This window comes from Calidris pugnax, unplaced genomic scaffold (genome assembly GCF_001431845.1).
Source record: "Calidris pugnax isolate Ruff unplaced genomic scaffold, ASM143184v1 scaffold27, whole genome shotgun sequence".
In the NCBI taxonomy this organism is placed as follows: domain Eukaryota; kingdom Metazoa; phylum Chordata; class Aves; order Charadriiformes; family Scolopacidae; genus Calidris; species Calidris pugnax.
The window spans coordinates 10,442,678-10,454,953 of record NW_015090893.1 but is presented as its reverse complement, the minus strand read 5'-3'; the positions used below and the strand labels follow the sequence as shown (position 1 = coordinate 10,454,953).

The following is a 12,276-nucleotide window of genomic DNA, read 5'->3' as shown; positions in this document are numbered from 1 at the left end:
CTCCTCTAGCTCAGGCAGGTGTTGTGAAGAAGGGCAGTGGGAATGAAGGGGGTGAGCTAGGGGCTCAGATTCAATGGAAATTAATAAATGTTGTGAGAGAAGGGCAGAAATGGAGTCTTTAATGGCGGTGCTCAGGAGTGGAAAGCAGTCCTTCCCAGCCTGGGTTCACAGGCAGTTTGCTGCTCCCATCAAGTGAATTTGCAGGCGTTGTTTCACATCACACCAGGCGTGTGTGCAAAGCCCCACGTGTCTTTGTACCTTTGCATCGTGCTCAGTTATTGCTAAAAGGATCGGTGTTAGGTTTGGATATCCTCGGAACGGCATTTGCACCCACATATAAGCAAAGACCACCTGGGCTGTGTCTGGCTGGAATTGCTGGTGGCAGCTGGGCTTTCACCATAGAATCATAGAATCATCTAGGTTGGAAAGGACCGTTAAGATCATCTAGTCCAACCATTAACCTAACTCTGATAAAAAAACCCAAAAGAAAACCATACAACCTCCCCCACACACATTACTAAACTATGTCTCTAAGCACAAAAGCCACCAGCGAGTGGCCATTCACTTGTGGGATCATATCACATGGAAGTCAGATTTCTCCAGCATCTGTGAGAAGCAGCCCAACCAAGCTGTGTCTTCAGCAGGACAGGAACTAACCTGCAGTCTCATCTCTCCGCTTCCGTTTGCTCGTGCCCTTCCACCCCGGAGCGTTGGGCTTTTGTGTCCACCGTGTGGTTCACCCAGGAACGGCCCTCCCAAAGGCTGGTTGAAAAGTGCCGATTAAATGTTCGCGAGAAATTTGAAAACAACGTGGCAAACTTTCACAAGCAAAAGGTTTTCAATTCAAATTGGAAAAAAAAAAAAGAAGTCTACAAAATGTAAATTTAAAAAATATTTTCAAAAACTCGCTTTTAAATTTTAAATTTTATCCCAAACCATTCAGAAAGCACATTTCAACGAAACGTGTGTCAGCTGCATTCATTTTCCCATCTCAAAACCAAGGTAGCTCGTGGGCTGTTTACCTGTGCACAATTTTAATGTCTGTCTTGAAATCTGTCTGCCAGGTCTGTGTGCCGTACCTTACTAACCAATGTTTCTTCCTCACTCGCTTGCTTTCCCAGCAAATTGCATGGGACTCCCAACACTAACTCTGCCAAGGTGGTTCCATACAAATCCCCATTTATTACTAATAATGTTTTTTGTCACTTTCTTTCCCTCCCTGTCTCCATGAAAGTGGAATTAATTGGTGTTTTTCCTGCATGGCGCTTTGTTTCTGCACTGTGGACTAGGTTGTGTGTGGCAGGGAGGGCTGGTGCAGCCCTGGCCATTCCTGCTAACCTGCCCATTGTCCGGTGGGGAGCACAGGACATTGGAACGGGTAAGAGTCGAGCGATGGGACTGTGGGAGGATGGATTTCATAAGGGATGACATGGCCCAGCACTTCCAGGACCTTCTACTACCACAACTATTGGTAACGAGTGCCTCGCAGTTAACTGTAGGAGTATGTCTTCATGTCTATGTCCATATCAGGGGCAGGTTTCTCACCTTCCTTTTGTACAGCCAATCTAGATTGGAGAAGATGACTATCTATCTTAAGATGGACAATTATTTAGAGGGAAGAAAAAGCAAATTCTGAACTTTGATACTGATGACAGAATAAGGTATGAGAGTCTCCCTGACAGACATTTGCTTGCACAAAGCATTTTGGTGGAGCCGTTCTGGTTCTACGTCTGTGGCTCATACAGAATGGGGAAAGAGGAGATATGACTTCTTATGACTGTGCCTTTGGAAGGGGAGTGCTGCCGCCTTTTAGGGCCCCATTACACTGTTACATGGTACATGTGGCTTGATGCAAATGAAAACCTAGTTCATTCAATCATATTCTGCTCATCATTTATACTCAGGGTTCATTGAGTGGGTAGTGTAAGCCAGAACCAAAAACAGAGTGGGAGGGATATTTCCTTGCTGGCCTCTTGCAGGGTCTTTCCTTGTGGGAGAAGGCAGCATGACCTGGCCCTTTCAGTCCTGGAGGGATGATATTTAAGGGGATGATTATCTTTAAGTTTAGCAGAAAGGATGCAAATGATGGTGATGCTCTGCAATTCATCCTTCTTTGAAAGCTTGTCCAGCAGTGGCCTGGCAAATGGCCACCTCTGTCCATGGGGGTAGGTGAGCCCCACATGGAGAACAGCCTTCAGGGTGGATGAAGCAAAGATGTTCAGACTGAAAGGTGAGGCAAGCAACCCCATCATGTTGTGTGAGATCACCTCTGGAAGACCTCCCACACACCCAGGGGACATGAGAGAAAAGACACAGCCTGACATTTGCCCTGAAGGTGGCATGTCTTGAGCATGTTGAAGTGAAGAGAGAGCAGCTGAACACAAGGCTTCGTCCCTGGGGGTGTCTGCGCGGAGCCTCATGTCCTGTCCTTGAAACCCTTGCTTTTTTGCCCAGGTGGACGTGCACTCAGAGCAGCATAAGTCCCCAGTATAACATCTGTGAGCAGATGGTCCAGATCCGAGATGACCACATCCGCTTCATCTCAGAGCTCGCTCGCTACAGCAACAGTGAGGTAAGCTCGGCAGGTAGTCACCAGAGTCAGGCTTGTTAGGGGCTGGGAGAGGATAAGTGTGGCAGGAGTATGGTCTGCCAAGGACGTACAGTGAGGAGGGAAGAAGGAAAGAAGTGGAACAAACCACTTCTTGATCTAGTTTAAAAAAAAAAAGCAAGTTACGAAAGGCCCCTGCAGGTTCAAAATTATATGCACTGGAATATCTACTGCAAAAGCTTCTGCTCTTTGACCACAGCTCGATAAAATAAGAAGCAGAAAGTTTTTTGCAACTAAATGTTTATTATCAGCCAGGTGGCAGAACATCCATGGCTTGTAAAGGGCTTCGAGGAAAATCCACGAGGGCATCTCTGTTCTTTTAATTACTGAATGCTGGAGCCTTCTCTGATGTGATTGTTACTGTTTTTTGCAGATGTCTGATCCTCATTCATCACTGTTAGTTTAATGAACCGTTAGCATTCTCAGCCTTTTTCTTCTTGGCATTTGTAAGTGCTTATTTGAACTATAAATCAGTAAAGGACTCTCAAGGATTTCAGTAGTATTAGACCATCACAAAGGAATGGGAAAGTGGAATGAAAACAGTCAGTTATTTGCTCTGAGGTGACAGGTCAGACTCATTTTTCTGTAGGAAATAAATTGTCTGCCTGGGTAAAAAGAGCTTTGCCAAGTTATGCTGCTTCTCCTGAGGGACCGCATATGCACTGCGCAATTTTAGCTTGATCATAAGGTCACGGGGAATTCGTTTCAGCTGGGATTTGAGAGAGAGATCTATGGCTGCTGTTTGGCTCGGTGAAGCCTCTGCAGCAAGTTGCTGTGTCTAGCCCTGACGTGATGTGATATTCTCCAGGTCGTCACCGGCTCAGGACTGGACAGCCAGAAATCAGATGAAGAGTACAGGGAGCTCTTTGACCTGGCTTTAAGGGGACTGCAGCTGCTGTCCAAGTGGAGTGCCCACGTCATGGAAGTGGTGAGTGTGTAATGTCCTCCTCTCCCCAGGTGAACATGGACATTTTAACATGGCATGTGACAAAGACTGTGGAAAGGTGAGCTTGCTCTCATGCCACCTAGCTTTAAGACATTAACAAACACCCTAAGATCAGGCAGCTAATGACCTGAACACCCTCTGCACCAAATGGAGAAAGCGAGCTTGATCATCCTGGACCTGAACCACCCTTTGCAGGTGCTGAGGTGTCCCCAGCGATGTTAAAGGGGGATTGGGTAACTGTTCTCCTAACCTGAACACCTTGGTTAAGTACTGAAAGCTCTTTAGGATGAGTCTGGGTCTCAAGCAACTAAAACTGTAATTCAAATGATGAAAATTTTGACCGTATCTCAATACAAGTCCATGGATGTCAAAAGCCCAATATGACTGGTAACCTCCCAAATAAAAAAGACCCAATATTCAGTACAGTGATAATAAAGCCATGAAGAAGCGCAAATTCTGCTCCCAAAGGAATGTCAAACAACTGTAGTAATGTCTAGGGGGTGTTTTCCTGGCATAGGGCTATCTTCAGTCTTTTCATCCTGGCTTCTTACTCATTGGCAATATTGACAGTGTCCCTTTCCATCTTGCAGTACTCTTGGAAGCTGGTTCATCCCACAGATAAGTTCTGTAACAAGGATTGTCCAGGAACAGCAGAAGAGTACGAGAGAGCCACCCGGTACAACTACACCAGTGAAGAGAAGTTTGCCTTTGTGGAGGTAGGTGCCAACTGCACAAGAGGAAGAACCAGCCAGGGCTGGTTTCCTGTCCATGTTCCTCAGGCCTGGGGAAGAGGAGGGAAGAGCATCTCACCATACTCAGCCGGTTCGTCATCCTTGTGGCCTAGGGCTGGTTTCCTGTCCATGTTCCTCAGGCTGGGGAAGAGGAGGGAAGGGCATCTCACCATTCAGCCAGTTCATCATCCCTGTGGCCCGTGCAAGGGATTAAGGGTTCCCACATCCCTGTGGCCCTTAATTTGCCCAGAACTAAGGGGGAAATCAAATTAATAGGAGCTTGTACTGGGATAGAACCCAGCGATGTTAAAGGGGGATTGGGTAACTGTTCTCCTAACCTGAACACCTTGGTTAAGTACTGAAAGCTCTTTAGGATGAGTCTGGGTCTCAAGCAACTAAAACTGTAATTCAAATGATGAAAATTTTGACCGCATCTCAATACAAGTCCATGGATGTCAAAAGCCCAATATGACTGGTAACCTCCCAAATAAAAAAGACCCAATATTCAGTACAGTGATAATAAAGCCATGAAGAAGCGCAAATTCTGCTCCCAAAGGAATGTCAAACAACTGTAGTAATGTCTAGGGGGTGTTTTCCTGGCATAGGGCTATCTTCAGTCTTTTCATCCTGGCTTCTTACTCATTGGCAATATTGACAGTGTCCCTTTCCATCTTGCAGTACTCTTGGAAGCTGGTTCATCCCACAGATAAGTTCTGTAACAAGGATTGTCCAGGAACAGCAGAAGAGTACGAGAGAGCCACCCGGTACAACTACACCAGTGAAGAGAAGTTTGCCTTTGTGGAGGTAGGTGCCAACTGCACAAGAGGAAGAACCAGCCAGGGCTGGTTTCCTGTCCATGTTCCTCAGGCCTGGGGAAGAGGAGGGAAGAGCATCTCACCATACTCAGCCGGTTCGTCATCCTTGTGGCCTGTGCAAGGGATTAAGGGTTCCCACATCCCTGTGGCCCTTAATTTGCCCAGAACTAAGGGGGAAATCAAATTATTAGGAGCTCGTACTGGGATAGAAACACTGCACCAGTGCATGATGAGAGCAATTCTCTTCTTTTCTAGATCCTGCTCTTCTTATGCTGTGTTTGTGTGCTGGAGAAAGGGGTGAATCCCCTTAATTTTGCTGTATTAAGCCTCTCCTGACTAAACACTGCACCAGTGCATGATGAGAGCAATGCTCTTCTTTTCTAGATCCTGCTCTTTTTATGCTGTGTTTGTGTGCTGGAGAAAGACAGGGCTGAATCCCTATGCTTTCTTAATATTGCTGTAATAAGCCTCTCCTGACCTTAAAAGGGGGTTCAGGGCTCCTGAGCGTGTTCAGAGCCTGGCGTGTGAGGCCCTCACACCTTCATCTTGCCTTACACAGTCCAAGGTTGTTTGAATATTGCCTTAATTTTTGTGGCTCACTCCTTCCTGGGAATTGTCACTATACCTTTCTACAAGGAAGACTGTGCCCTGGTACAGATGCAGGTCTGAGCAAGCCATGCAGCTGCACCCACGTGTGGAGTATGTGCCATTTCCTGGGATTGTGTGTTATTAAAGATATCCTGATCAAGAGATCAGGAGTGGAAACAGAGCCTGCCAAGGGAGAGGGGCCAGTTTCAAGAAACTGGTAAATGCTCTCGTCAGCTTGGTGTATCTGTAAAGCAGCCAACATCAAGGGAGAGGGGCCAGTTTCAAGAAACTGGTGGTGTAAATGCTCTCCTCAGCTTGGTGTGATCTGTAAAGCAGCCAACATCAAAAAAAATCAGCCACCTAATTACTGGACCTAAGTTACTTGAGTAGAATTAATTCAGTCCCAAATTCCCTTCATGTTGGATTTATGGGCCTCTTCATACAATGGAAAAATAACAAATACATCTGGTTTTAATTTTTGCTTCAGGTAATCGCCATGATCAAAGGTCTGCAAGTGCTGATGGGCCGGATGGAGAGTGTCTTTAACCAAGCCATCCGCAACACTATCTATGCAGCCCTGCAGGACTTTGCCCAGGTGACCCTGCGAGAGCCGCTCAGGCAGGCGGTCAGGAAGAAGAAGAATGTCCTGATCAGGTCAGTCTGTCCTTCTTGAAAGTAATGCAAAGCCCATGTGTTTATTTGTGTAACACATTTATACTATATAAGCATGTGGTCCTGCGTACACCTCGGGGCACACAACCAGCCAACACACCTTGGCCAGCTTTAGAGGTAGCTTTTGGGCATGACTCCCCCGATATCGTCAGTGTATGTCCCCACCTCCAATACATTTCCTCCCATATGTGCACAGCAGTGAACGTTTTCATCTTTAATTGGAATCAAGTTTAAGCACTGCTTTCCCTCTCCCACCCACTCCAGTGTCCTTCAGGCAATTCGGAAGACGATCTGTGACTGGGAGGGAGGTCGAGAGCCTCCGAATGATCCTTGCCTGAGAGGTGAGAAGGATCCTAAAGGTGGATTTGATATTAAAGTCCCACGACGAGCAGTAGGACCATCAAGTACGCAGGTATGTAAATCTCCATCTCCCCTGTAGGGAATTAATGGCCTCACAGCCATGTAGGACTCTCCCATCCAGTGGATAAGCAGCTGTTTCCGCTGTCTCTTTCACAAAGTTTTCACGCTCTTGTCTGTTAAATGTTGCTTTGGTGCCTAGTTTGTTGTACAGTTCCCAAAGCCCCCCTTTTTAGGGGTGTAATTATTTCTACCTCAAAATGATGGCAGCTTATGGATGCAGAGAGTAGTAGCCACCTGGGAGAAGTTGCAGAGCACCATGGCTGTGTGTGGTAATGCCTCACTGGAGAGTGGTAACTGCATGTTAACTTTCTTCCAAAGCTTTACATGGTGCGGACCATGCTGGAGTCCCTCATAGCAGACAAGAGTGGCTCAAAGAAGACTCTGAGGAGCAGTTTGGATGGGCCAATAGTCTTGGCCATTGAGGAGTTCCACAAGCAGTCCTTCTTTTTCACCCACCTTCTCAACATCAGTGGTGAGGCTATGGCAGGGGGGAGGCTTGAATACAACTCTTGCATGCTAAGATAGGCAAAGGTAGATCATCTTTGCTCCTCATTGACCAATGCAGAAGATTTTCCTTGATTTTTCCCAAATGTTCTACTTCTGGCTGGCAGAGTGTGTTTCTGTGTAATAATCATTAAGTGAACAGGGAGGAGTCTGCAATAGTAAATAGCTACAAGTGGTAGTTTAGTTTTTAGGACTGGAGGGTTTTTCCCATCCCAGACAAACTTCTGAGCCAGTTGGGCACAAAAGAAATCTTCCTGAATAACTCTGAGCCATTGAAATCAAAAGGATCTCTAGATCAAAAGGAACAATCCCTTCTTTCTTCTCCCACTCCAAAGTGCTCAGACAGTATGGACATGGTCTGGGTTTAAAAACAGACATCTGAGAAAAATGTTCCCTACTCAAAACTAGTCCAATATGAGGCTACAGCAGCTGCCTCTTGTGCATTTCCCTCGCTGCCGTCCCCATGGGGGTAACATGGGTGCCCTCCCTCTGGGGGGATCTCCTCTGCATTTCAGAAGCGCTGCAGCAGTGCTGCGACCTCTCCCAGCTCTGGTTTCGGGAGTTCTTCCTGGAGCTGACCATGGGCCGCCGCATCCAGTTCCCCATCGAAATGTCCATGCCCTGGATCCTGACGGACCATATTCTGGAAACCAAAGAACCCTCCATGATGGAGTAAGAGCCGATGGGCTGTGTTGGGACTGTACATGTGCTGGGGCTTGGGATTTTGTTTTGGAGAAGGGTAGGCTGGTGATGAACAGTCTTTTTGACGTGGGAGGTAAAATAGATGTTTCTTGACTTGCTGTCACATGAATGTGTACTGAGCGAATACCTTGTTAGCAGACGCACATGGGCGGCTTCCTGGTACTGGCACACACTTATGCATCAAAAAACAGCAGTTGGCAACTGCTATTTGGATGTGGGCACAACTTGATGGTGCAGTCATCTGCATGCAGCAGTCAGGCAGCATGTGCAATCCAAGGGATGTGGGCCCTGGCTAAGGCACCTAAACACTTTTTTTTATATATATACATGGTAAATGATGAGAAGAATTGCTGCTATGCAAGTGTAATTATGTTCATAATATCTGCCTCATCAGGAAAACTTTGTTTTTCATTGTACAGCCATTATCAGAGCACTCTGTAGAGTGAGAGCACTTTTTTAAGGGCAGAGACAGAGCAAGCATTGATTGAACAAGTCACAGTTAGCTCAAGTCCAGATCTGTTCTAGCTGTTTCCAGCAGGACACAAGCAGCAAGAGAGAGGCTGGAGGGAATAGAAGTGATAGAAGTAAAGTCAGCGAAAAGCCATTTTTTGCACCAACCAGGGCATATGCACTGGCTGACGTTTATGCTGATACATTCCAAAGTTAATGTAAGACATGATCTGTCTTCTTGCCCTCAGGTACGTACTGTACCCCTTGGACCTCTATAATGACAGTGCATACTATGCCTTGACCAAGTTCAAAAAGCAGTTCCTATACGATGAAATTGAAGCTGAAGTAAGTTCCCTTCGTCTTTATGGTATGGAAAGAGCTCAGTGTGGTCACATTGCCCTGTTTGACAGCCCCACCCAGCAGTTCAGTGAATTCATCGTAGGCATCTTCTGAAAAAAAGATCCCATCAGACTGAGAAGTTTTCAAAAGATCAAGATTTCCAGAGCTTGCAGACTCTGCTGATTAAGGGCTTCAGTTTAGCTGTACCCATGAGGAACCATGGACGCCAAAGGCTGTCAAACACTTGGGGTTGTGGAAGAGTCTGATGGGCAGAGAGTTATGAGACATCAGAGGAAAATGAGAAACTCGAGATCTCTGAGGGAGAAGAATGACTGGGGATGGGGGACCAGGACCTCTAAGAACATGCAGAAACTATAAAAGGGAAATATAACTGCAATTTTCTGCTTACCTTTAGCATGTGAGAACTGCAGTGCGGTTTTTAGATAGTGTGACATACATGTATGTATTAAATTAGAGCTCTGTGTTGAGTTGTATTGATCTTGCATGCGTAGGAAGGAGCTGCTCTGTGCTGGGTACACCCTCATGACGTCTTGTTTTTTTCTCTCCCAGGTGAATTTGTGCTTTGATCAATTTGTGTACAAGCTGGCGGATCAGATCTTTGCCTATTATAAAGCAATGGCTGGGAGGTAGGAGAACCTGAACCTGACTGCTGATGATGACTGATGATATCACTGCATCCAAATTGCTGTTAACCAAAAGGTTCCCCTCAGGGAGTAGCTGCAGCAAGTAGACATAACAAAATAGATCATCTCTGTCCCACAGAGCTGGCTGTCCATGTCAGACCAGTGTAGATGGGGAAAAAGAATTAATGGTGGCAAGGAGACACAGTTAAAAGTGAAAAATAATAATTGGCATCCTAAGTAGCTGTCTGAGTCCAATTTGTGAGAGCAGCAGAAAAGCAAACCGAGCCTATTGAAGACATATCCTGGCTTGACTTCTGTTTGTGTACCAGGCAGATGAGTGGAAGCCTCCCATCTTTTAAGAAACAGGAATATGCACTTGTCCTCACTCTACTAAAGCGGCAGGACCTGAAAAAGCTAGAAGGGTACTCAGTATGTTAGGTCACACATCAGAACAGCTGACCGTAGGACTTCTGCAGAGTCACTTGCTCCTTTGTAAGGATATAGCCCCGTTGTGACATTTCCTTCTTACCAATTGAAAGAACATGGATAAACTCTAGTGAAAGTCCTCCTCTCACATCCCCAGAGGTTAACCAAGTATTCAGTGTAACACTGCAATGGGTTTTGTCTCTAGATCACATCTGGCCTTAGAGAAGGACAGCAATCACCATCACCAAACAGGTGTTCTCACAGCAGATCTTCAAGGAGGGAGCACACCAGTACCTGTCACTAGTGATATCTTTCAGCACAATCTTTTATCTTTTTTTCAGTGTTTTATTGGACAAACGTTTCCGGGCTGAATGTAAGAATTATGGGGTGATTATTCCATACCCACCATCCAACCGCTACGAAACACTGCTCAAGCAGAGGCATGTCCAGGTACCATGCAAGCACTAGGCTCCAGCACTCATAGCTCTTGGTCTACTATCCTTTTGTTGGTGGGTGGCATCCCAGTGCTGGGCTCAATTGAGGTCGATGCTGGAATGAGAAGAGTTGAACCTGTTTCTGACACACTGCACTCATGCATGGGATTCAAGGGGAAAATGAGTTACACTCCACATCTCCCTCCTTCCCTCTTAAGCAATGGTAAACTCAAGCAAGACCTTTGCATCAGCACTTTCACATTTAAGCAGATTTGGATGTTTGGTTTTAATTTGTGTCTGTTAAAAAAACATAAAGTACCTTTTCCCCATCTGTATATAACATGCAGTTCTCTCTTTTCCCAGTTGCTGGGTCGATCAATTGACCTGAACAGGCTCATTACGCAGCGTATCTCAGCAGCCATGTACAAATCGTTGGACCAGGCCATTAGCCGCTTTGAGAGCGAGGACCTGACGTCCATAGTGGTAAGAACTGTTCTTGACTGAGGGTATGAATAGAGAGAATAATACACTGCTGTGGATACACAGGCAACTGTCTTCTGCTTCGTCCCATCTACAGCAGGTTTCAGCCAGCCATGCATTCTCATTTATGCTGCTGAATCTTCACTATTTCTATTTATGCAGGTTTAATTGCATTATTATTGGTCCATTAAGTGTCTGTGTAAGTCATAAGGTGACAGTCAGCAGTCATATTTTGCAGAGCTTATATAAGAGAGTCCTGTAACCTGGGAGAAGGAAATCTCGGGTTTAATTCCCCCTGTGGATGAAGGTGGCTGAGACGCTGTTTGTGTGTGTACAGGATTTGCTGCCTTTGATACATTACAGGAGCATCAGAGTCAAATAGTGTAAAATTACCTCTTTCCACCTTTGAAGGATTCTGACGTGAAAGCCAGACACTGCTCAGTGGAGAACAAATTAATTTTGCTTCCTGCAGGTTTAGGAGATACTGGACCAGGACCCCTTGAGTAGAAGTGCAATTGGCCTGTGCCACTGAGTGAAATTGATGTCTTTACCATTTGCTGCATCCTCACCTGCAAAGTTCTGTGTGGGTGTGGATATCATATCATTCCCCTGGTAATTAAATGAGCTGTTGCTATTGTCATCTTGGTAATACGTTGCATTTGCTGTTGCTTTATGTGCTGCAGGAGCTGGAGTGGCTCTTGGAAATCAATCGCCTGACTCACAGGTTGCTGTGCAAGCACATGACTTTGGACAGCTTTGATGCCATGTTCCGGGAGGCCAACCACAACGTCTCCGCGCCCTATGGGCGCATCACCCTCCACGTCTTCTGGGAGCTCAACTTTGACTTTCTACCCAACTACTGCTACAATGGATCCACCAACAGGTGAGGAGGAAAAGCAAGGAAAGGGGGCACATGGAGACCCTGCTTTTCTTTCCAAAATGTCAAACCTGCCACATAAACTGAAGTACAATGCACGTGCATTTTTCATTCCCTATGGGATGCAACAGTTACAGTTCAAATGAAGTTAAAGCCCATCAGCTCCCTTTGGCCTTGAAAATGTTAGTAACAAATTCAAGCAACAGACTTGGACAGTGAGTGCAAGCATCTGAGCTAGTCTGGTTTAGAGGGTTGGTTTACAGAGCAGCAGAGCTGTGGTAGCTGCTCATATATAGGTTCCTTGCCTGCCCCAAATGAGAAGAAACCTCACCTTTGGTAAGTTAAACTGACATTTTACACCACCAAGAGATTGGGGCAGGAGTTTGCATTCCAGTTCAGGTAGCTGAGGTGACTGAATTGCTAATTAGTCTGCAGCTGCAGTTCATCCCAGGCTGTGCCCTATCTACACTCAGCACAATTAACTCGTCTCTGATCACTTTCTTCCCCGTCTCCCACACCCACCACAGGTTTGTGAGGACAGCAATCCCCTTCACACAGGAGCCCCAGCGGGACAAGCCAGCCAATGTTCAGCCCTATTACCTCTACGGATCCAAGGTCAGTAAATGAGCCACAACAGCCA

At 46.1% G+C, this 12,276-nt stretch overlaps 1 protein-coding gene across 1 annotated transcript in view; it reads left to right on the top strand.

Annotated features, from left to right (window-relative positions):
* Positions 1-12,276, top strand: part of CYFIP2 (cytoplasmic FMR1 interacting protein 2) — a 60,056-nt gene that overhangs the window by 20,876 nt on the left and 26,904 nt on the right. The window contains exons 11-23 of the mRNA XM_014948048.1: positions 2,455-2,572; positions 3,417-3,536; positions 4,145-4,270; positions 6,176-6,342; positions 6,625-6,772; positions 7,099-7,252; positions 7,800-7,956; positions 8,685-8,781; positions 9,346-9,422; positions 10,187-10,295; positions 10,643-10,762; positions 11,443-11,642; positions 12,164-12,251. Coding sequence (XP_014803534.1) covers positions 2,455-2,572; positions 3,417-3,536; positions 4,145-4,270; positions 6,176-6,342; positions 6,625-6,772; positions 7,099-7,252; positions 7,800-7,956; positions 8,685-8,781; positions 9,346-9,422; positions 10,187-10,295; positions 10,643-10,762; positions 11,443-11,642; positions 12,164-12,251 — 1,681 coding nt within the window. The remainder of the gene's footprint in view (positions 1-2,454; positions 2,573-3,416; positions 3,537-4,144; positions 4,271-6,175; positions 6,343-6,624; positions 6,773-7,098; positions 7,253-7,799; positions 7,957-8,684; positions 8,782-9,345; positions 9,423-10,186; positions 10,296-10,642; positions 10,763-11,442; positions 11,643-12,163; positions 12,252-12,276) is intronic.